The 26,318-nt window shown below is 44.7% G+C and overlaps 1 protein-coding gene across 1 annotated transcript in view; it reads left to right on the top strand.

Moving 5' to 3' along the window:
* The window catches only part of c2cd2l (c2cd2 like), a 77,719-nt gene that overhangs the window by 31,642 nt on the left and 19,759 nt on the right, over window positions 1–26,318 (top strand). The window contains exons 2-3 of the mRNA XM_055660703.1: window positions 23,936–24,031; window positions 25,621–25,740. Of these exons, the coding sequence (XP_055516678.1) occupies window positions 23,936–24,031; window positions 25,621–25,740 (216 nt within the window). The remainder of the gene's footprint in view (window positions 1–23,935; window positions 24,032–25,620; window positions 25,741–26,318) is intronic.

Below are 26,318 nucleotides of genomic sequence, written 5' to 3'. Positions count from 1 at the left end.
GGCTTTTAAATTTTTTTTTTTAAACTCAGCATATCTCCACACCGAACCTCTTGATTGGCCTCATGTCTTGTGGAGGAAATTGCTCCATCGTGTGTGACCAGAGAAAGCCATGATAGTCAATGTGCTGAGCAACAGGACAACCACACAGGTAACCAGCCACACCTGGAAGAATTAATTAAAAATTCCTAAACTGCCCCAAAAAGATTGTGATACGGAGTCATGTGGAAGGAGTGAAAACTGACAGATGGAACAAACACCAAGGTCAATTGTATCTCTCTTGAGGCTTTGAAATAGCTGTCGGCTTACTGCTCTTTATATGTGATTCATTAGATTTTACCCCTTGATGTATATACTCATCCAGACTACAATCATAATCATACAGCATGGAAACAGGCCCTTCAGCCCACACTGACCAACATGCCCCATCTGCACTAGTCCCACCCACCAGTGTTGGTTCGTATCTCTCTAAACCTGTCCTATCCATGACCCTGTCCAAATGTATTTTTAATGGTTGTGATGGTACTTGCCTCAACTACCTCCTCTGGCAGCTCTTATCCGTATAAAAACTCACTGCATTGAAAAGTCCTCACTCTCCCTCTTTTTCTCTGTGAATTACTTTGCACTCGTTTCTCGACCACTCCACCTGTGTGAACAGGTTCTTCCTCATTACCTCCATCAAGGCCCCATCACGTCTGGAACTATTTATTTCAGACTGACAGACAGCCGAGGTTAATCCATTAGATTAAATGTTCTGCTAACTTGAATTGGCTTTGTGCTTAGTAGCAATAGTTTGAGTCACTGTTGATTCTGTGTTAAAACATAAAGTGCTGAGGTAACGCAGCAGGTCAGGTCTGAAGAAGGGTAAAGACATAAGATGTTGCCCGCCATTCCCCTCTGGAGATGCTGCATGATCTGCTGAGTTACTCCACCATTTTGTGCTTTACTCAATATTGCAGCCTTTGCAGTAGCTTGTGTCTCTACATGATCCTCTGCACGATGTTGTCTTTGTGATGATGATTTTCAAAGACAGATTTGGCCTGGAACCTCAGCCTTACTGGTCACGTGCAGGACAAGGCACGCGTGCGAGTGCAGACTTGGCCATACAATCCCTTCAGAAACATTTAGCGGTAACTCTGTTGTAACATAAGCTGACGTCTCAGTGGATCGGGCTTCTGAAAGTTAATCCTCCAATAAAGGCATCTCAGCCTTGCACCCATCCCACTGGTGTTGGAGCGTGCCTTGCACAACAAGACTGTTGCATTCAGTAACGTAACCCTCCGCACCTTTCAAAGTAACTCATTGAACGTAAAACATTTGGTCGTTTGAGAGACACGATAAAGACCAAATTATCTATGTCTTTTAAATTTTACCCATGTCTTTACAATGGTGGGGTGCTGGAAAACTGGGAGCTGCCAGGTAGGGGTGAGGATTTAACGAACATGGTTTTCTTGCCCAGGAGTTTATTCATTTACAGCGACGTCAGTGATAGTCGGCGGCTCCAACATACGTAGCTCGTGGTTGCCCTCGTGAATGTGTTGGCGAGTTGCTGCTTTGAGCTGCGGTGGTGCAGGTGATCACATCAGTGGGTTGGATTCCCAACAGCACTGGAGTACTTCTGCTGCATGGGACCCTATGATGAATGGTGGGGGCTAACATCAACTTCCATGAGTCCCATGTAGGATCTAGCCCAGCCCTGTTCCATGCTTCTGGCAGGCAGCGCCAGACGACCCCCACCCCCCCACGCAGCACGGTTGCAGGCTCTCCTCTTCACGGAGATGTATAAAATCAGGAGGGGAATAGATGGGGAGAGTGCACTGAGTACTTTTCCCAGGGCACATTATCAAGAACTAGAGGGCATAGGTTTAAGGTGAGAGGCAGAAGATTTAATAGGAGCCTGAACGGCAACTTCTTCACATAGACCAGTGAGTATATGGAATGAGCTGTCAGAGGAAGTAATTGAGCAGGTACTATAACTACATTTAAAAGGCAAAAGGCACTTGGAGAGGGATGTGGGTAGGAAAGGTTTTAGGGGGGTTGTCTAGGTGCCAGAAAATGGGATTAACTTGGATGGGGGCATCTTGGTCAGCATGGATGAGTTGGGCTGAAGGGCCTGTTTCTGTGCGGTATGACTTTATAACTGTTATGCAGTGCTAGCATCTAAATTTTAGTTTGGGTTAGTTTAGAGATACAGCACGGAAACAGGCCCTTCGACCCACCGAGTCTGTGCTGACCAGCAATCCTCTAATACTAGCACTATCCTGTACACATGGGGGACAATTTACAATGTTACCAAGCCAATTAACCTGCAAACCCGTATGTCTTTGGAGTTTGGGGGGGACGTATGAACTCTGTACAGACAGCACCCTTAGTCAGGATCGAACCCGGGTCTCTGGCGCTGTAAAGCAGCAACTCTACCGCTGCGCCACTGTGCTGCCCTGGAGAGACATTAATGAGACCTGGAGACTGTGGACACCGGAATCTTGAGCAAGAAGCTAACGCTGGAAGAACTCAACCGGCAGGTAGCATCTGTAGAAGGGTCCACAGATGCTGTGGTGTCCAGTGAGTATTTCCAGCACTTTGTGTTTTGTCGATGAGAGCTGTGTCTTTCAGAGTTCCTGGGGAAGATTCAGGGACCTAAAATTCCCATGTTGGGAGTGGCCTTGACCATGATACCTTGTGCGTCATGACTCCCTGCGTAACCAAAATAAAACTGGTCTAGGCTGTTTAAACCCTGGGAAATAGCAGTCTATTGGAAGAGCCACAAACCCTGAAGCTCTTGAAATTCTAGAGCATCTTTTTTTTTTTGCAAGCTGCACATGAGTGTTTCCTTCATTTGATTTGTACGATTTGATATGTTTCCCCTTAGAGTGAACTCCCTGGTACCCTGCTCCAAAATAATATATCTGATGTTGGAATTTGCTTGATAGCCACAAGGTCATAGTGAATTTAGTGGATTTGTTGATCTCTCATTTACGGAGCATCCATGGTTGCACTTGGTGAATCAGGCTCCCTGGTCATAAAAGAAGTCCTGTTTGTTTGTGTATCTAAATGTGAATATGTACTGACTCTTAGAGATCTATTTAATTAATTGCTCTGTGCCACTCGTTCCCCAAAGTACAATGAGTCTTACAAATTACTTATCCAATTTGGGGCAGCACGGTGGCGCAGCAGGACAGTTACTGCTTTACAGCGCCAGAGACACGGGGTTTGATTCTGATTACAGGCTATGGAGTTTGTACATTCTCCCTGTGACCGTGTGGGTTTCTGCCAGGTGCTCTGGTTTCCTCATTCCAAAGACATGCAGGTTTGTAGGTTAATTGGCTTCTATAAATTGTCACCTGGAGTGTAGGATCCAGCTAATGTACGGGTGATCGCTGGTCAGCAAGACTTGGTGACTGAAGAGCCAAAACATCACCTATCCATGTTCTCCAGGGATGCTGCCAGACCTCCTGAGTTACCCTAATACTTTGTGTCTTTGTTTGTAAACCAGCATCTGGTTTCAATGAAGAATGGAGCTCCCTCTATTCTCTGGGGTGAAGAGTTCAGAGATTCACAATCCTTCGGCGAAGAATTTTCTCCTTATCTCTGACCTCAATCGCCACACCTTTTCCTGAACCTTTGAGCCATGGTATCACAGTTCCCCCAACCAGAGAAAGTAGTTTCCAAGCATCAGGACGTGGTGTTACTGTGTTTAGTCCTTTAGAGCCCCTGTTCTAATAACTAAGATGGACGCACAATGCCAGAGTAACTCAGCGGGATTGGCAGCATCTTTGGAGAAAAGGAATGGGTCTCCAGGGATGGTGTCTCCAGAGATGCTGCCTGTCCCGCTGAGTTACTCCAGCATTTTGTGTCTGTCTTCGGTGTAAAAACCAAAGATCCTATAGCGGATCTTCTAAATGCAATGGGCTGACGTGTAGTACGCAACGGAACGGAACGTGGGCCTTTTTTCATCCATTTCCATAACCCGACATGACCCGACTCACAGTGTAATCAACGTTGCGGGGGAACAGTTTGTGTTCATAAATTAAAATTCTGAAAATGAGGGGAAGATTTTTCCCAAATAACTTTTATTTTTACTTGGATGTTTCCGTAACCGGTTTCCGTCTCCGTACTAGTATCCTTTGGGATCTTTTGTGCGGAGACGGAAGCCGGTTACAGAAATGGGGCGGAAAATTACCCATGAATCTGCCCATGACCGCACTACGTATTTTTCGTCGAGTGGACCATCTTGCTCGCTGTAGGATCTTTGGTAAAAACCAGCGTCTGTAGTTCCTTCCTATATGTTTTAATAACTAAACGTTCTAATAGCTTTGCCATAGAAGGCTGTGGAGGCCAAGTCAGTGGATATTTTTAAGACAGAGATAGATAGATTCTTGATTAGTACAGGTGTCAGAAGTTATGGGGAGAAGGCAGGAGAATGCGATTAGGCAGGAGGGATAGATCAGCCATGATTGAATGGCGGAGTAGACTTGATGGGCCGAATGGCCTGATTCTACTCCTGTTCCTTATGACCTTAAACTGGATCATTTTGTGGCCTTCAAATAGCAAAAGTAGACAGGGTGATGGCATGCAAAGGAGTTAATGCTTTCCCAGGGATGAGCCAAGAGTCAGGTTCAGTGAAAGCTGACTAATCCAAGACTTTAAACTCCAGCTGTAGATCATTGTGCACCATTGGGTGGCATTCTGTGTCATACCCTAAGGCATTTGCTGTCTCCATGGAGATTTGAGTTGCATTTGCGGTTTGCTGGAAGAGTCCAATGTGCAGAGCTTGCAGTTAGTATTGAGGGGACTGTAAGCCAGAGATCTTGTCAGTGCACCGGTCCAACTAATAATGTGTTTGTGATGATTATTCTCGCCCGACTGCATTTTTTCCTTTATTAACCACCAGTTTGATACCTACTGCTGCTATTTGCAGTCACAGATAATTCTTTGTTGAAATGCAGTACGTCACAAGTTATTGGATAGATTAGATCGTGGGACAGAGTTCAGATTGTGTGCATGTCCTCCTCTTCTTCTTTCGTGTGGCGTGCACAGCCTAAAGTTGTTGGACAACTTGTTCCATTTGATCTTCCGTTTAAGCACGTCGAGTTGATTGCATTAGTCGAAACAGGGGGGACCACGTGAAGGTTGCAATCTTCCACCCCTGCATGTCCTCTGAAACCACCTGGCTTTCCTCCGGATGTCATTGTGATCCCCTCTGCAGCTCTCTTGGGTGGAGAATTCCAAAAGCATTACAACCCATTGGGAGAAGAAATTCCTCTCCAGCTCCACCTTAAATGGGTGACCCCCACCCCCTTATTTTGAATTGGACTCATAACATTTAGATACTCTCACTATGGGAAATATCCTCTCAGCATTTACACTATCAATCCTCCTTAGAATCTTACATTCCAGTGTGATCTCCTAAGGTTCTATCACAATCCACTGACTAAAAGGCCTCAACTATCTTTAACTGTTATTTCTTCGTCACTTCCCCCCACGGATTGGCAGTGCAGTGGTACATGAGGTGGTGATGCTGCCTTACAGCTCCAGAGACCCGAGTTCAATTCTGGCCTCGAGCCTACCTGTGTGGAGTTTGCATGTTCTCCCTACCACTGCATGGGTCGTTTCCCCCCCCCCCCCCCCCCCCCCCCCCCCCCCCCCCCCCCCACCACCACAGTGCGTTTGGCTTTTTGGCTTTTGGGTTAATTGGCTCCTGTGCGTTTCCCCGAGTGTAGGCGGGCAGGAGGAGAACTGCATAGATGGGCGGTAGAGAGCTGGTTACAGCAAAAATAATGGGGGCGGGGAAATTGAGGATTGCACGGGGAGTTGGCATACACTCGATGGACCAAACGGCCTGCTAGGTTATGGGAAAATATGAAAAATAAAATAAAATCTAACTCCTTCAACCTACTGAAATACTGAACTTTCACTGCTCACCTCCAATCCAACTAGATTCTTCCTTATACATGGGGACCAAGAGCCACACTCAGTACTGCAGGTGTATTTCCAACACCGCCCCACAATATTGTGTCAGAAATGTCCTATTTTTAAATTCCACGCCCTTTGCAACAAAGGCCAACATTCCATCTGCCTTCCTAATCACCTGCTGCACCTTTATGCTAATAATTTGTTATATGTACTCTAATCCTGTAAATAGTTTTCACCCCATAGAACAGTATAAAGTACAGCACAGGAACAGGCTCTTCGGCCCACATTGTTTGTGCTGTACATGATGATTATAGCTGATCTTATCTCATCCACCTGTACGTGTTCCGTTTCCCTCTATTCCCCGCACATCCATGTGCCTGTCTAAAATCCTCTCAAATCCCATTATTGTATCAGCCTCCTCCAATGCGTTCCAAGCCCCCGCCACTCTCTCTTTATAAAAAAAACAAAAAACTTGCCCCACAAAATCTCCATTAAATATTCCCGGTCTCACCGTATAGCTAGCTACCCCCTCTAGTGTTGGGCATTTCCACCCTGGGGAAAAAGGTTCTGACTGTTTACCCTATCTATGCTTACTATCAAGTCTCCCCTAAAACCTCTTAACATCGTTGCTTCAGCCATTAGGATGAAGGTTGGTCAGGGCACCATGGAAATCAAAATAGTCCCTTGGATCTTTTAAACGAGGCAGAGTCAATCCTTCTTCACTTATTCCTTTTTTTCCCACTTTTTCTTTACCTGTTTTTCACTCGCGTTCACTAGTCTACTCTTCACTTTTCACAACCTCTTTTTCCTCTCTCTTTTCTCACTTCTCTCTTTAAACATTTTTTTTAAAAAAGGAAGTTGTACAGAGAATGTAATGTGTTAATATAATTTTTGTACCAATGCATTGTACTTCTAAAAAATCAAAAAAATAAACAAATAAATAAATAAATAGATAACTAGATAAATAAATATATAAATATATAAATAAAGACGGGAGCAGAGTCCTTGGCTTAATGTGTCAGCGTAATGTCCCGTGCAACAGTGCAGCATTCCCTGTGATGGTGCCTGCCTGCGTTCTGTGCTTAAATCTCCGCAGTAGGAGTTTGGGTTCACGATCTACTGATGTAGAGATGAGAGTGAGCCATCAACTAAGTCAAAGTTGGCATCTCCGGTAATTTACCAGCATAATTTTCTGATTTAAAACCCACGTCACTAATGCAACTATCCGCATCAACAGTACCTGGTAATTACATCTCTGGGCTGAGAGCCACGTAGCCTGTGTGTCTTCAGCCTGTCACCCCGTCCATGATACTCACTCACTCACTGCACGAATGAGCAGATGCCAGGCAGCAGCTTCGCCCGGTAATGGCTTCACTTTATCTCACTTTCAACAGTGATTCGTAAAGTCATAAGTAGAATTAGGCCATTCGGCCCATCAAGTCTGCTCCGCCATTCAATCATGGCTGATCTATCTCTCCTAACCCCATTCTCCTGCCTTCTCCCCATTACCTCTGATACCGGTACTAATCAAGAATCTATCTATTTCTGCCTTACAAATATCCACTGACTTGGCCTCCACAGCCTTCTCTGGCAAAGAATTCCACAGATTCACCACAATCCCCGACTAAAGAAATGTCTCCTCACCTCCTTCCTGAAAGAACGTCCTTTAATTCTGAGATTATGATCTCTCGTTCTAGACTTTGATTGCCTCTGACCCCGCAGCAATCTCCAGGCGCTGGGAGGGGTCTAGAAGTCGGGAATCATGTGGATGAGGAAAATGAACCCTCCCCTCCTCACTCCCCTGGCTGATTGTCCGTAGGGCAGTCGGTAGTGAACCGTTGACGACTTTTCCTTACCCTTGTGGGTATAATATCAGCTAAAGTGGGCTTGTTATGTTGAGGGGTTTGCTGAGCCATCTGATGTAGGGTAACAATGGGGTCTACCAATGTGTTCAGATCCTTGGTTTCATAAACAGAACACAAAAGCAAGGAAATTACAATGACCTGTTTCCTTTATCTCTGTTACTTTTTTGCATATCTTTTATTCATTCTTAGAAACATAGAAAAATAGGTGCAGGAGTAGGCCATTCGGCCCTTCGAGCCTGCACCGCCATTCAATATGACCATGGCTGATCATCCAACTCAGTATCCTGTACCTGCCTTCTCTCCATACCCCCTGATCCCTTTAGCCACAAGGGCCACATCTAACTCCCTCTTAAATATAGCCAATGAACTGGCCTCAACTACCTTCTGTGGCCTCAACTACCGTCTTTATCTCTCCACATCATCGTCTATATATCTTGTTTCCCTTATCCCTAACCAGTCTGAAGAAGGGTCCTGACTCGAAATGTCGCCCATTCCTTCTCTCCAGGGATGCTGCCTGTCCCGCTGAGTTACTCCAGCACTTTGTGTCTATCAGCTGTGTCCGTATCGGCTGCAGTGAAACTAACGCGAATACTAACAACACTAATACCTCCCACTAATATATCATTTCTGAACCCTCTCCCGACCTTAACAGCGGGTCAGGCAGCATCTCTGGAGTAAAAGGATGGTGTCAGGGGACCCACCAATGTGCTCAGATGTACTCTGAAACTCCCTAAACATGATTCACAGAGCAGGAGCCTGGGCCACAATCCCTTCCCCAGTTAGTGGCAATGAGAAGCAAATGAAGTGGCCTTTCCCCACACCTCCTGGGACAAAACAGCTCCTGTATTTGCCTGCTTTGCTGCACATTAAATCATCAGAAATTGCTTGACAGAAGCTTTTTGATGAGATAAAGAGCTAATAAAATGCAAATGCTGCTGTTAAATTCAACTTGACATGATGAATTGACATTGCTGGCACACGATGTATATTAATGACTGTGCTTTGGGGATTAGCAGAGATCAGCACTTTGGAACAAAGGCAGTCCAATCCTACTGCCAATCTCATTCAACCCCTGGAACAGGGGGAAGGGCATTGACCGAGCTCTTCAATTAGTTTTTGACTGATTTCTGCCATTACTCAATTTGGTTGCTGAGCACTTTATCCCTCATTGCCTTATCTAAAACAAATAACCACCCTTCCTCGACTTGAAGCCTCCACTGGCTGTCTTCTACAGGCCTTTGTGGAGAGACCTCCAGTTAGTCACTCCTCTCTGCATTGTGCACTGCTTACACTACCTGGTTCCACACCAGATTGGAAAAGTTGGCTCATCTCCAGTGGTGAAACGAAGCCATCTCGTGCAACTGGTAAGAAAGTGGGCGACACAATTAATACATGTGGGTTAAATCAGCAATCGTAATGCTGTGACCTGATTGCAGAGAGATTTAATCTACTTTTCATTACATTGAAGATAGACACAAAAAACTGGAGTAGCTCAGGCAGGCATCATCTCTGGAGAGAAGGAATGGGTCGATACATTTTTGGGTCGAGACCCTTCTTCAAACTGGTTAGGGATAAGGGACATATAGACGGTGATGTGGAGAGATAAAGAATAATGAATGAACGTCAGGGTCAAATCCGGATTACAGTCATATAGCATGGAAACATGGTCTGCCCAGCTTTGTCTGTGCCAACCAAGCTGTGCCCCTTCTGAGTTAGTCCCATTTCCCCGTGTTTGGCCCATATCCCTCTAAACTACTATCCAAGTACATGTCCACATGTCTTTTAAATGGCTCATTGCTATCTGCGACACCAGGTCTACTAGTTGTACTACTGCGCTACCTCTGGAGCTCTGGAGGGGGATGTTTTTCACGCAGGGGCTAGTGGATATTTGGATCGAGCTGCCAAAGGAAGGAGTGGAGGCAGTAGTAAATACAGTGTCTAAAGGGACAGGGAATTGGATAACAAATGAGCAGAGGGATAGGGGCCTAATGCAGGCCAATGGAATTACTTTAGGTAGGCACCACCATTGGAGTGGATGAGGTGGGCCTCAAGGGCCTGTTTCTGTGGGTTCACTGATCAGTGGGAGAACTTGGAGGGCATCTCTTGACAAGAACATCCTCCAGGAGGGAGAGTCTGCTGATCTGAAAGATTCTCTGATGCACCTTTGCACCACCGCAACTATCTGCAATGTCCCCATGGCATGCATTTGTGCACAGAGACACAAACGCACACTCACACACACAGACAAGATCACACACACACACACACGCACACGCACAAGCACACGCACACGCACACACACACGCACACGCACACACCAAGCCAAAGTGACAGTCGGACACAGACAGACATACGCCTTGAACCGAGAGTTAAGTGTTGATAAAAATCCTCCACACAAGGTCACTCCCACCTCTTTCCCAACAATATGTTCCTCTTTTCTTTTGATGTTTTCTGCTTCCTCAGTTAGCAAACATTTCTGCCCTCATTTGATGGTCTCATATCCTGGCTGCCAGCAGTAAACACTAAATTTCATCTAATTTAAGAAGTGCTGTTTCTTAAATTAGATTCCGAAGATTATCTGTGTGTAGCTTTCCTGCCTGTTTAATCATCTTTGCCAGCATGGTCTGCTTTGGATGCCGGTCTCTTTCAAGTATAATTTGCATTTGTTCATAATCTGTAAAGCAGCAAAATATCTTTAAAGGAAATCACAAGATAAAATTTGATGAGGAAGGAATGATGAGATGAGATATTGGCCGGAGGTTGACCACAGAGGCGGACTTTAAAGGTTATACTTTAATGCAGGAGGTAGCAGAGTTAAGGATAGAACAGGACAGCACTGAAACAGGCCATTCGGCCCACAAGTGCCGACATGATGCCAAATGAAACTAATCTCTCCTGCCCCCACGTGATCCATCGGCAAGCATTCCCTGCATATCCATGTACCTATTGAAAAGCCTCTTTAACACCTCTATTGTTCTGCTTCCACTTCCACCCCAGGCAACGTCTTCCAGGTACCCACCACTTTCTGTGTAAAAATAAAACGTACCCACATATCTCCTTCCAACTTTCCCCCGCTGATCTTAAAGCTATGGCCTCTAGTCCTTCACAATTCCACCCTGAGGAAAAAGGTTCAGATTGTCTTCAAATAGAACCGGAGACTAGGTGACATCGTGGACGGTAACTAGAGCACCAGGAGGAAACCCACGAGGTCACAGGGATAGTGAGAAACCCCCACACAAACAGCACCCGAGGTCAGGATCGAACTAGGCAGCTCTACCAGGTGCGCCACTGTGCTGCATCCATCTAAATTAGTTGTCAAGCTGACACACACACACACACACACAGACTCTCTCTCCCTCCCTCCCTCGCTCTCTCCCCCTCCCCTCCCTCTTATCTAACCTACTGAGTGATAAATTTAATTTTTTTTCTATTTTCATTTCATTTTCTTTTTTTTCTTTCCCTGAAGAACGATTTAACTAAAATGAAAGCTAAGACTTAGCACGGAGAATTATTAATGCCCCGCTTGCCGAAGTTACCAGCAGAGTGGTTAGGCTCCTGACCTGAAGATCAGATCTGATCACTGATCAGAGATGCTCACCGACCTAGACTGCAGGATTAAATGAGATTGCTCCGTACTGAAGGCAACGTTTAAGCCGCTTTAGAGAAGAGTAATCTCACCGCAAGTAATTTTTGCAAAGGATTCGAAATGCCGTAGATTCCAGTGTTTATATTAATGACCCAGGCACGTGTCATGAAACGGACAATTGAAAGAATTGCTGATGTTGGAAACAGAAATGAAATCAGGAAATGCTGGAAACATTCGGCAGGTAGGGCAGCATCTGTAGAGGGAGAATATTAATGCTTCAGATCAAAGGCCCAGCAGCAGATGGATCACGCATTTCGTTGTCTCTGTACTGTACACTGACAATGACAATTAAAATTGAATCTGAATCTGAATCACAGCAGATGGGAGAACTTGCGCAATGTTTGAAACATCTCAGGAAAGAGAGTTCTGATGAAAGTTTTTTGACCCAGAAAATCATCCTTTTCTCATTCCACAGATGCTGCTTTATCAACAAGAAAAGAAATTGTTTTTATCTGAAGGTAGGGAAGAGGAATCACCTCATGATCACCCTCGTTTTCCCTATTTTGTACATTTCAATGAGGTCCCCCCTCATTCTTCTAAACTCCAGCGAGTACAGGACCAGTGCTGTCAAACGCTCATCATATGTTATACCACACAAACGTGGCCATCTCGTGCATGCTGATGTTTATGTTGCATTCACTGCTGCTCCAAACCTTCTCCCCTCTCAATGTATCTCCATGACCCTCTCATCCATAATCCCTTTTGTGTTTCACCAATTTCTCCTTGCGTATTGTGCATTTTTGGCTTTGCTTTAAATCCTTCACCGCTACTCATCTCCACAACCCCCTCTAGTTAATACTAACATCTAGCCTTTCTTATGATTGGGGCGACCTCTGATGCAAATTAAGTGAATGATCATTAAAGTAGACATTTTTCACCGACTAAGGTATCTTTCCAGATGTCCTGTAATCAAAAAGGTTCGAGAGTGTTTAATTGTTAAATGCACCGGGACTGGATCAATAAAATTCTTGCTTGCTACAGCTTTACGGGCATATTAAACGCTACAACTAAACAAATAAATGTCCAATACATTATCAGATATTCTAGGTAAACCCGACTTTGATAGTGCAAGCATAAGTATGTAGTGTAACATACCACGATGTGACCTCAGAATATCTTACCTTAATTCAAGCCTACTTACCAAAAACTAACACATCCCAGATGCCTTTCCTTGGGATCATTCATTGAATAGAATCTGCTGATGTACTGAGCCTGCATTGTTACTTGGTATGGCCTCTTTTAAAGAGTCCGGCTGGCACAGTGGTGCAGCGGTAGAGTTGCAGCCTTACAGCGCCAGAGGCTCGCGTTGCATCCTGACCTGTGACTGCATGGGTTTTCCCAGGGTGCTCCGGTTTCCTCCCACACTCCAAAGACGTAAAGTTTGTGGGCTTGCGTAAAATAATTGCGAATTGTCTCTGGATACTGCCAGTGTACTGCTAGTTTACAGCATTATCATTGGTCAGCATGGACTCGGTGGGCCGAAGGGCCTGTTTCCACGCTGTATCTCTATAAAGTCTAAAGTCAATTGACCCCTATGATGACGGTTCAAATCTGGAGAGAGGACCTACAAATTAGGCCTCGATTTTGGAATAAAAATTCAAGAGTCATGTGTCATTCAAGACTTTGAGTAAATTTACACATGAAGCTTTTGCATGTAAAACTAGAATGCTTCACTAAACCATGTAATGTGACGTACTATTTATTTAGAAACAGTGCGCTGTTGCATTTAAAACGCCATCACTGGGAGATTTTACTCAATCAGTGGATTGAAAGGAGGTTTCAAATCCCAGACCATATTAATTGGTGCAAATCAAAAATCAGCCTTCCAGTTGCCGTTTCTTGTTGCAAACCCCTGATCCAGAAGGCCGATTAAAAGGTACACAATAATGCTGGAGAAACTCAGCGGGTGCAGCAGCATCTATGGAGTGAAGGAAATGGGCAACGTTTTGGGCCGAAACCCTTCGTCAGACCGATTAAAAGCTCAGCTGACTAAATGCAGCTACAATTGAGACTGTCCTTGTTCCATGAGGTACAAGGCAGCTCTCACTAAAGGAGAATGAAGCTTACTGGCTGGGGAAAAAAAGGGGAAGCACTTGAGAAATTGTACCCGATTCCAGCAGTGGGGTTGAAAATGAACCGATTACCGTTGGGTGGATGGTTGAGGTTCCAACTACGGATCTCACGTGAGCTTTGCACCGACTGAGTCTTCATGTGTCAGACATCTGCCAGCGAGGGAATTGATCTGTTTGTTGTATCTGGCGATGGAGCCGGTAATTCGATGCTTAGCCAGCGGCTGGGGTTACTCCGAGTTCGAGCAGTGAGCCAGAGATGCCAGTGTTAGTCATACCTGTTTGGGAGCTGGCTGTCGTGACCCCTGTGCCCCTGTTGTTGTTATCTAATCCAAGGACAAAGGAGGGGCTTGGTTATCTCAGCCTCAAAACCCTCATTGACATTGATTGATCCTACATGGTAGGGTTTCAGGACATCGAGTGGAAAGGTCTCAACAATAATCTTCAGCTGTTAGATACACCAGAAGGGCAAGAGCTTGAGGGATACACATTATATTGATTAGTACGGGAGAGAGAATGGGGTTAGGAGGGGGAGATAGATCAGCCGCGATTGAATGGTAGAGTTGAGTTGATGGGCCGAATGGACTAATTCTACTCCTATCACTTATGACATGAACACAGTGACATGATCATTCACTATTTCTTATGACAAAGAAATAGTGAATGTGTAAACCCCTAAACTATCAAATAGTGTAGTCAAAGAGTGAATAAGTAAGAACCTAAAAAAGAATAAAAAAGAATAAGAAGGGACCAAAACGTGTTGGTATACCTGCTTCATTTCTCACCACACCCATCGCCCTGTCCGTAAATCGGTTTAATTTCAAAATTGTGTTGCACCATACTATACTTGTAATGAATCAATGAAAGGAGACCATATCTTTCTAAAGAGACCAAAACTAATGCTGTATCTTTCAATCAAGCAATGGATCACTCTTCATTGGTAGTGGGTCGATGTGGGTTCTGAAATCTTAAGGTCAGAAGTTTGTATGCTCCACTATCACTTGCTGAACATATTTCCTGCAAGTTCCAACTAGCTCTGATCGCATCTCCCAGTCAAGTGCCTTTATGCTGGTGATAATGGATGTGAAACACAAATGTTTGCTGCAGGAACACAAAAGATTGCACTAGCATCCTTGTAGGGCCTCATAATGCCCTTAGATCATTTCAAAGTGTTTTATTCATCAAAAAATTAATTTGGGAGTCCATTTACTGTTATTTGGAGCAAGTCTCTCTTGACAGCCACCATTAAAGGTACTCCCATTGTGCTCCAGTATATTCCAGACAAAACTCTCCCCGATAAGAGCATGTGCGTTTTCCCTGGCATCTTCACTTAGGGGTGGCACGGTGGCACAGCGATAGAGTTGCTGCCTTACAGCGCCAGAGAACCGGGTTCGATCCTGACTGCGGGTGCTGTCTGTTCAGAGTTATTTACGTTCTCCCTGTGACGGCATGAGTTTCCCCCCAGTGCTCCGGTTTACCTCCCACACTCCAAAGACGTCCAGGTTTCTAGGGTAATTTGGCTTTGGTAAAAATTGTAAATTGGTCCTAGTGTGTGGGAGAGTGTTGGTATCCAGGGATCGCTGGTCGGCAACGACTCGGTGGGCCAAAGGGCCTGTTTCCATGCTGTATCTCCAAACTAAACTAAACAATAACCTTAAATCTGTCTCCTCACTTTAGCAAACGTTAGCCACTGGAAATAACTTCCACGATTTTACACAACATATCATAACAATTCATGAGCAAAACACAAAGTACTGGAGTAATTTAGTGGGTCGGGCAGCATTTGTAGACGGAATGGATAGCGACATTTCAGGATCGGACCCTTCAAAATATCAATTCATGATTTTGAACAGTGCTACTAAATATCTCCCTGTATAGAACATAGAAAAGTACAGCACCAGAACAGACTCATTATCCCACAATGTCTGTGCTGAACATAATGCCAAGATAAACTCAGCTCCTCTATTTAAACCTGATACATATCCCTCCATTCCTTGCAATTCTATGCGCCTATCCAAAAGCCTCTTAAAAGTCACTATTACATCTGCCTCCTCCACTACCCTTAGCAGCGCGTTCCAGGCACCCACCACCTCCTGCGTTAAAATAAAACATTTGCCTGGCAAATCTTTTAAACTACATATAAATATTCCTCCCCAACTTTAAGTTATTCATGTTGATTAACACATTTGTCTTTTCTAATATGTGGGAGTTATGTGGGAAATAATGGACGCATTTAAGATGAGCTTAATAAGCATGAGGTAGAACGGAGAAACAAGAAACTACTGATACTGACTGCCCCCACCTCTTTTCCAGCTTTCTTTCCCTCACTACAATCAATCATGAAGGGTTCTGACTGGAAAGATCACCGTTCCATGTTTCCATAGATGCTGCCTGACCTGCTGAGTTACGCCAGCACTTTGTGTTCATTTTATCATGAGGGAGAAAAGTGGAAACATGGAAACATAGAAAACAGGTGCAGGAGTAGGCTATTTGGCCCATCGAGCCAGCACCGCCATTCAATATGATCATGGCTGGTCATCCAAATTCAGTAATGCGTTCCTGCTTTTTCCCCATATACCGTGATTCAGTTAACCCTAAGAGCTAAATCTAACTCTCTCTTGAAAACATTCAGTGAATTAGCCTCCACTGCCTTCTGTGGCAGAGAATTCCAACTCTCTGGGTGAAAAAAAAAATCCTCATGTCAGTCCTAAATGGCCTACTCCTTATTCCCTGGTTCTGGACTCCCCCCATCATCGGGACCATTTTTCCTGCACTTAGCCTGTCCAATCCCTTAAGAATTTTATATGTTTCTATAAGAATATATTTATCCTCTCATCCTTCAAGATTCAGTGAATACAAGCTCAGTGGACCAATTATTTCACCATACAGTGCCCCCCATAATGTTTGGGACAAAGACCCATCATTTATTTATTTGCCTCTGTGCTCCACAATTTGAGATTTGTAATAGAAAAAAAATCACATGTGGTTAAAGTGCACGTCGGCAGATTTTAGTAAAGGCCATTTTCATATATTTTGGTTTCACCATGGGTCTTTGTCCCAAACATTATGGAGGGCACTGTATGTTAGTCCCAGCATCCCGGGAATTAACCTGGTAGATTGTTTGTCTCTTTGAGCGTCGCTGGGTTATGTCGAATGTCGTCTTCACTGTATCAAGATGTCAGTGTCAGATGATCACTTGAGCAGGGGTAGGATAGAATGTGCTAGGTGACAACTTGCTTAGGAGCATGACGGTGAGAATTTCCTGTGTGCTGCAAGTCCATTGTCAGTGTTACTTTCACAAGTTGCAAGTGTGAGCCAGAGATGAAACCGACACTATTGTGTTAAAATCTAAAAGGAGCAACACTGTTTAAATATTAAGCCCACTATTGTGATCTGTGACAGGTGCCTTCATGTGCAGCACACAAGGAAAAATATTGCTTGCCGTTAACTTTCCATGGTTAAAGAAATGTTTGGAAAGCCTCGATGTCTTAAGGTTGTCATGGATTTCAAAGTTACATGGAATCTGATGGATTGTTGCTCTGTCGAAATTCCAAGTGATACGTTGCTGATGAGATTCGCCCAATTTCTAAGTAAATTATAGACGCAAGGAACAGCAGATGCTGGTTTATATTTCAAAAAAGACACAAAATGCTGGAGCAACTCAGCGGGTCAGGCAACATCTGCAGAGTACATGGATAGGCCAAATACGTCACCTATCCATGCCCGCCACGGACGCTACCTGACCCGCTGAGTTATTCCAGCACTTTGTGTCAGATAAAGTAGAGGAGCTCGATTTGACAGAATCTTCGACATTTGCAGTGTATCCCTGGGCTGCTCAGTGGGAGTTCAGCTTTGCTGAATTAAATGATGGCTGACCTGTCCTGTCCTCCCCTGCTGTTTAAGTGGCTTGGGGGTGTGCAGATGTGTGGCTCGTCAGTGCTCGGGGCTGAATGCATCTTCAGTCGTGAGGTCACAGAACAATCAGCAGCTCTGTCTCAGCAGGCGTACCTCAGCTGCAGCCTCACACAGTCAACATCGCTCTCTCCCTGAACTGCACCTGTCTGAATATTCCTCTCTCTCTCTACTGTTCTTAGAACCAACATTGCTACAGCACAAGCTGAGGCTCTTCAGCCCATTGAGTCTATGCCGGCCCCTTGTACAGAATTCCCACACTCTTTCCCCAAAGTCCTGCAAATTAATCCCTTTCCAGTGTTCATCCAACTCAGATTTTAAAACCAACATTCATCTTTTTCTACCTGTTCTATAGGCAGTCTATTTCTAGATAATAACACACATGGAAATAGGAGTGTGAGGAGGCCACCAGCCACCCTCAAACATGCTCCATCATTCAATATAAGCTTCCCAGCTGCTGTCAGGCAACTGAATCATCCTACCCACAACTAGAGAGTAGTCCTGAACTACCATCTACCTCATTGGAGACCTTTGGATCACACTTTACTGGCTTCATCTTGCACTGAATGTTATTCCCTTTTATCATGTATCTGTACACTGTGAATGACTTGATTGTAATCATGTATTGTCTTCCCGCAGACTGCGTTAGCACGCAAGAAAAGCATTTCACTGTACCTCGGTACACGTGACAATAAACTAAACTCAAATATCATGGCAGACTTGCTCCAGTCGAGCTCAATATCCGTCACGATCTTCTTTAAATATGTCCGACGATCCCGCCTCCATAACTCCCCCACGATAGAGAATTCCGGAGATTCCCCATTCTCTGCAAGTTGAAATTCCGACATGTCTTGGTTTGAAGTGACTGTCCTCTGATCTAATCACTACGTTCCCTTGTTTGACATGATCGCACTTACAGCAACATCTCAACCACTGCCATCAGCAACATCGACCATCTCATTCCCCCTCAGGCTCTTGTATAATTCACATAGAATATCCCACTCTTCTAAACTCCAAACTGTACAAAATTAACCTTTTCAGCATTTCACGATTGGACAATCTGGAATTGGTATAGTGCATCACTTCTGGACTGCCTCCGGTTTAGTATATCCTGCCTTACATAAGGGGATCACAGCTGTGCTCAGTACTCCATATATAGTAGCATTGTATAACCTCATTAACACCCTGTACAATTATTACATTATCTCTTTTTTTAAACTCCACAACAACCAAGGCCGAATCACCTGCTTAATTCCTCACTGCAATTGCGTGGGTAATTGTCTTTCTGGTATGTGCACAAAAACCCTTCGATTCCTCTGTATTCTCCTCATTTGCAATTTCAAACCATTTGATTCCTCTTCCTCTCACATGAAACTGCATTTGCTAAACTTTTGCCCATTCAGAGTCCAAATGTCATCATTGCAGCACGCCTATCTGAGTCATCATCAAACCTCCACACCTACACTGTGCCCCTCCCCCCCAAAATCATTAGTATAGATAATAATTGCGGAACAAAGACTGTTCCTTGGGGTCTTCCACTGTTTATGTCTTTCCAATCGCAAAAAGACCCATTTATTCCAATTCTCTGACATCCATGGAATAACCACTCTTCAATCCTTGTTAACACACTTGCAGTTTTCATCACCACACTCTTGGAAGGATGGAGAGTGTGCAGGGAAGTATGTCAGAGTCTAGAGTCTCACGAGGTACAGGGTACAGTGAAAAATCTCGAAATATTTCATAAGCATTTGGAGCAGAATTAGGCCATTCGGCCCATCAAGCCTGCTGCCATTGAACTGCCGATTCGACGCCTCAATGGCAGAGGAGCTGAACTGCTTCTTTGCTCGCTTCGAGGCAGAACCAGAAGAGCTCGTCACCATTCTCCCACCAGCCCCTAACAACAACAACTACACCCTCACTGTGCAGGAGCATGAAGTGAGGCGGGTGCTCAGGGCGGTGAGCCCGAGGAAGGCTGCCGGCCCGGATGGCGTGACAGGAAGGGTTCTGAAGGAATGTGCAGACCAGCTCTCCGAGGTCTTCACGAAAATCTTCAACCTGTCCCTGTCCAAATCCATCATCCCACCGTGCCTGAAGTCTGCCACAATCATCCAAAACTACTCTAGTAAAAAAGCCTGTTATCAGCGGCCTTAACGACTGGTCGCTCTCACACCAGTCGTCATGAAGTGTTTCGAGAGGCTGGTCCAGCAGCACATCAAAGCCAGCCTCCCGCCCACCTTCGATCCACACCAGTTTGCCTACAGAGCAAATAGGTCCACTGAGGATGCCATCGCCACTGCTCTTCACACTGCACTGACCCACCTCGAACACCAGGGGAGCTATGTGAGGATGCTTTTCATTGACTTTAGCTCCGCCTTCAATACCATCATCCCCAGCAGACTGGTCACCAAACTCATGGATTTAGGACTCTCCCAACCCATCTGCCTCTGGATCAAGGACTTTCTGTCTAACCGCCCCCAGACTGTCAGACTGGGCCATCACCTCTCCACCCCCATCACACTCAGCACTGGCTCCCCACAGGGCTGTGTGTTGAGCCCCCTCCTCTACGCCCTCTACACCCACGATTGTGCCCCCGCCCACTCCACCAACACCATCGTCAAGTTTGCGGACGACACAACTGTGGTTGGACGTATCTCAGGAGGAGATGAGACAGCCTACAGGGAGGAAGTCCAAAGACTGGCAGCGTGGTGTTCAGACAACAACCTCATCCTAAACACCACAAAAACAAAGGAAATTATCATAGACTTCCGTAAGAACAGTGCAGCCCCCAAACCCCTATTCATCAATGGGGACTGTGTGGAAAGGGTCTCAGACTTCAGATTCCTGGGCACACAAATTACGGAGGATCTCTCCTGGACTACAAACACCACCACAGCAGTCAAGAAGGCCCAGCAGCGACTCTACTTTCTGAGGATCCTCAGGAAAAACAACCTGGAGGAGAAGCTGCTGTGGTCCTTCTACCACTGCTCCATCGAGAGTGTGCTGGCGTACTGTATAACCACATGGTATGCCAGCTGCTCTGCAGCGGACAGGAGAGCCCTTCAAAGGGTCATCAACACCGCACAAAAAATCACTGGCTGCCCACTGCCCTCCCTGAAGGACATCTTCAGCTCTCGCTGCCTTGGCAGGGCAGCCAACATCCTGAAGGACCCTTCCCACCCTGGACACAACCTGTTCCACCTGCTGCCCTCTGGCAGACGGTACAGGTCTTTCAAAACTCGCACAAACAGACTCAGAGACAGCTTCTACCCCATAGCCATACGTGAACTTAACAATGCAAAATAAGAAATAACACACATTCAACTGAATGGTTCTACCTCAGCTGCTATTGTTATTTATCTGTAATTTTTTTAAATATGTATATATTTTTACCTTTTATATATTTAAAATTGCTCTTGTGAATCGCACTGTGGGGTTGACTTTTAAATTTTGTTGTACCATGTACAATGACAATAAATAGATTCATTCATTCAATCATGGCTGGTCTATCTCTCCCTCCCAACCCCATTCTCCTGCCTTCAGCTACCAGCACTGATATATTCAGAACTGCAGTGAGCTTCTGACACCCGTACTAATCAAGAATCTATCTATCTCTGCCTTAAATTTACTTCACTCACAAAGATGATTTAAGCTGTGAAAAATGTGAATGTCAGAGGTGTCCTGCACCCCGGCGTAGTCTAACTCCCGCGCTGTTCCCCACAGACGTACTTCACGCTCCTACGCTTTCCAATGTGCATGACCTTCTCTCACTCACCACTGGGGTTACAGCAGCTCGCTGCAGTTCTGAATATATTAGTGCTGGTAGCTGACTGTGAGTGCCAATCACACCCAGATTACTTATTGTAATTAGGCTGAGGGCAGCCTCTCCACAAGTTGCTAAGTGCTGGGTGCTTAGCTTGCGGCGAGAGAGATTTTCCTTTCCTGGTGGCTCGGATTATGAATGTTTAATGGAACATTGCACACTGCAGGATGAGTTGCTGGGTGCCAAGGATTGTGGGTCCTATGGCAAGCTGGCATGGTAACATTCCCATGATGATTATGATTTGATTAGTACGGGTGTCAGGGGCTACGGGGAGAAGGCAGGAGAATGGGATTGAGAGGGAAAGATGAATGAATTGATGGGCCGAATGGATCCTTTTTTAAAATAAATTTATGACTGGGAAGGAGTCAATTTGCAAAGCAGAAAAGAAAATAATGAGTGATTATGAAACTTTGTCACCCAAACAGTAGTATGGGTAGTTTAGACAGGTGCTGTGCAGCATTTGATAAGTGGCGGGATGTCCACTTGCCATGCTCATGATACTTCCCAAGTCTCAGTCCTAACTAGATTTTGATCAGCCAGTTAAAAATGTGAATACAAGGAACTGCAGATGCTGGTTTACTAAAAAAAAAAAGGCCATAAAGTGCTGGAGTAACAGTGGGCCAGGCAGCATCTCTGGAGAACATGGACAGATGACGTTTCGGGCAAAGTGCTCCAGCACTTTGTGTGTTTTTTTTGATCAGCCTGCGTTGTCATGATAGGACGAATGAGGGAGTTCCTCCAGCAATTTGCTTGTTACTACTAAATTAGTTTCGCAGTTTACAATGGTGGAGTTAATCTCTAAATCAATAGTTCTGTTTTATAGCCATTATTTAACTCTCCCATTAAATGGGTGTTACCGGATGAGTAATCTAGAAATCTGGAATAATCACAAATTATAATGCTACCATGGCAGCTGTGATTAAACACTTGTATCACTAATGGTAACTGTAAATATTCAGCCATTGATATCTCTCATGGACTGCAACCTGCTTCCCTTATCTAGTCACAGACTCCAGACCCACTGTCTTGTGAAATTTCCTACCAAACCTGGAGCCTTCCCTAGAGTAGTTAGGGGTGATTGTTACTGCTTGCTTCCTGTTGTAGCCATGTCCTTTCTAGAAACAAAATGAGCAATTTTTTATCAGATTAGAAATATTTCCCAATGATTCACACTTACATAACTGTGTTGCGGTTTAGTGACTTGAATTAAAAGAGGAGAGTGCTGTGATAGTGTAAATAATGGGCCAGTACACCAAGGGACTTTGTGGAAGATTTTAATGTTGGGAATGCAGTTATTAGTTGGGTACATAAATGTAAACACTCCTTGTATCAGAGATAGATAGATTATTGATTAGTACGGGTGTCAGAGATTATTTGTTAGAAGGCAGGAGAATGGGGTTAGGAGGGAGAGATAGATCAGCCATGATTGAATGGGCCGAATGGCCTAATTCTATTCCTATCACTTGTGACCTTATGATCATCTCGTTTGCTCTCTGCTAAAATGGAGACGTCCCATTTTAAACAAACACTGTTCACTGTTCCTTGGAGTACAAAGTGCTGGAGCACATTCACTGTATTAAAGGTGATGTATGAATGCAGGTCCATAAGAGATGCTGAGGTTGTTTTGGTTGTCATTTTGTGCCTGTGCATCAACTTATTTTTGTCGTGCCTTGTGCAGATGCAGTAAGAATTCCCCACTTTACTGCTCTAACCCCTTTGAAGTCAGAGCTTACACTCCATTAGCCTTCCCTGTCACCAGCTGCTCTTGTATTGTATGCTCGGTTTCTTTGTTTCATGCACAAGGGCTCCCCAAGCCTTGTGCACGGCAGCACTGTGTGTGTCCTTACTCCATTTGAAAAATTGTTCCTCTTTCCAGTATGAGCAAATTCACATTTTCTCACATCGTGGTGCATTTGCCAATATTTCGCCCACGCACTTAATCTCTCAATATCTTTCAGTCAACTGCTTGCATTTTCCTAATGACTTGCCTTCTCGTTATTTTTGTCATCTGCAAATTTGGCCAGATCTGCAATCTGCTCACAACGTCCAAGTCATTAATATATGGCTTGTTTTCATTGCATTCCATTGTCGCTTTGAGGAAACTTGCTGTGTAAATCAATTAGGAAACGTTACAGCAGCAGCATTTAATCTTGAGGAATGTGATACTGAGCCCAGTGTCTTCAAACCGCAGGGTGCTGAGTCAACGATGCGTTGAGCATTCTTGCCCACTACACCACTGGCAAACAGCTGGATTGAGGCAGATGTTTGCAACTGGAGGATGTATTGGGTATGGGAGACCTAAATCAATCTCAAGTGGCCATCGTATTGGAAACTGGTTGTCAGGCATTTCTTTACGCTGAAGATACACGCAAAATGCTGGAGTAACTCAGCGGGAGAGGCAGCATCTCTGGAGAGAAGGAAAGGGTGACGTTTCGGGTCAAGACCCTTCTTCAGACTGTTGTCCGGGCAGGGGGAGCTACATAGATAAGGAAGTGTAAGGTGAGAAAATAGGTCAAAGGGAATGGAGTCAAAGGAAAATGTAGAATAGATCATTGTTACCTTGGCGAAGCTAACAACAAAGCAAACGGAGATAAAATGTAATCAAATAATTGCTTTACACTGATTTATTGATAATTCCGGTTCTTTGGGCAAGCTCTGAGAATCTGAGTTTGGTAATGAGTTTGCTTGATTAATCTTCTTTTCTTTACTCCAGAGCTCGGTGCAAATCAGCTTTGAGGAAAGTCCCCAGCTGCCATCAACGGCCTGCATCAGCCAAGTGACTTGCATAGACCAGTCGGAGCAGAGCATGGTAAGTGTGAATGAACCGAATGACATGGAATGGGAACAGGCCCTTCGGCCCACCAACTCCATGCTGTGCATTGTGCTCCTTTGGAATTCACAAGACAAGAGGGATGTGGGAACCTGGGCACTGAATATATTTGAGACTGATCAATAGGAATTTTAAACATTAGGGTTTGTGTGGGGAAAGATGATGCTGAAGTAAAAATCAGCTCTGGTGTAATAAATCCTAGCAAACATTTTGGGGCGATTGGCCTGCATCTGTCATTTAGATTTTAGTGCAACTGCATTTTAGTGCAGTTATATTTTAATTGCAGTGCAATAATAACTGCTAAATAAGGAAAAGGAACAATTTATTCTGTGACTTTTGCAGTCTCTTAAGCTGCTGTGCACCAGACTGTAAGTACAGATAGATTTTACTTAGTTCATTACAGCTTTGTTGATCGTTACTCAGGCTGTCATCAATACCCTGTAGATCTATAACTTCCAGTAACTATGGTTGCAATGTGGGAAATATGGCAGACAATGTCCTTGGAGACAGTGGAGTAGTGGTCATTTACAGGAAGTCCCAGTAACAGACGAGTTCCATCTTCACAGACGGCCATAAGCTGATTCTGTCCTCAAAGTGGAAAATGCTAAAAATTAGTCCATGGCAACGATACCTCCGTGGTATTGTAATGAATGGTGCCAAAAGTTCATCAGGCTGTTAAGAAAAAACTATTGCTAAATATAGAGGGGCAGAGAGAAGGGGGAAATTAGTTCTGCCATTAGTAGGAATAAACGTAAGTACATAAATCAAACGTTCAGTTTAGTTTAGTGTATAGATGCAGCATGGAAGCAGGCCCTTTGGCCCACGCCGACCATCACTCACCCATGCTCACTGGCTCTATATTATCCCACTTTCTCATCCACCGTCTACACACTCGGGGCAATTTGCAGCTGCCAATTAACCGACATTTGGGGGTGTGGGAGGAAACCAGAAGAAACGTACCCGGTCACAGGGAGAACATGCAAACTCCACTCAGACAGCACTCAAGGTTAGGATCAAACCTGGGTCTCTGGTGCAGTGAGGCAGCAGCTCTACCAGCTGCCATGTCTATGGATTCTAATACTTTGAATTTAATAAAATGCGACTTTGTTTGTATGTGGGGGTGTTCATAAGTTGGGCATTCACATCCCTGTAACGGCATGTAATCATTGGTTCACCTATCCCTATATTAGATGAGGGGTAAGTGTTGACCAAGGCACCAGGGAGACCTTTACTCATGGATTCGTATAACACGTAAACAGGCCCTTCGGCCCAACTTGCCCATGCCGACCAAGATGCCTCTTTTACACCAGTCCCACCTGCCCGTGTTTGGCCCACATCCCTCTAATCTATTTCAAGAGTTCAAGTTCAAGTTCAAGGGAGTTTATTGTCATGTGTCCCAGATGGGACAATGAAGTTCGTGCTTTGCTTCAGCACAGCAGAATCCATATCCATGTACTGCCATTCTTTGAATTATAAATGACAGCCTATGGAATATCCAGGAAAAACATGACAGGGATTGAAATATTTTTTATACAAGGGTTAAATTGTTAACCATTTGTTTCCTCTAGGTACTTTGCTGCAATTTAGCGGTGGATGCAATACAGTTCCCCGTGTCTGTCACGCAGCAGTCTCCAGCTGCCGTGTCTATGGATTCCTACCAAGTCATTCTGGCTCCACTTCAGGCTCAGGTAATCAGTGTAGTTAAACAGCATGGAAACAGGCCCTTCGGCCCATCGTGCCCAGGCAAACCATCAATCCTATGCTCGTTCTACATCTCCTCTTGCCCCCTCATCACCTCCACCTGCTTCGCCCACTCGATTCTTCTACCAGCTACCTGCACTGCCCCCCTCCTCTCCCAGCTTTCCAGTCTGGGATGGTACATTGAACCCACCAACTCAAGAAGGGGTTCTTGAGTGCAGGGTTACAGTGCAGGCTTGTCAGCATGGCACATAAGTTGAAGTGATTTCATCATTATAACAGCTCTAATGAATTTGGATCCTTGTCAGAAGTGTCTAAAGTGTTGAATGGGTTCAGTAGGGTCAATGTAGAGGAATCATGATCCTCTAATGAGAGCCGAATGTTGGGGAATAATGTGGCGGTTAGAATTTACAACCTCCTGTCAAAACACTGTAGATGTCGCCTAGTGTATCGATTTCAAAAGCAAGATCAATACATGGTTGGCAGGAAAGGGTTTTCATAAGTTCATAGGTTCTAGGAGCAGAATTAAGCCATTTGGCCCAACAAGTCTACTCCACTCTTCAGTCCC

This window comes from Leucoraja erinacea, chromosome 32 (genome assembly GCF_028641065.1).
Source record: "Leucoraja erinacea ecotype New England chromosome 32, Leri_hhj_1, whole genome shotgun sequence".
NCBI classification, from domain to species: domain Eukaryota; kingdom Metazoa; phylum Chordata; class Chondrichthyes; order Rajiformes; family Rajidae; genus Leucoraja; species Leucoraja erinaceus.
This window is presented reverse-complemented; position numbering and strand designations above follow the sequence as displayed.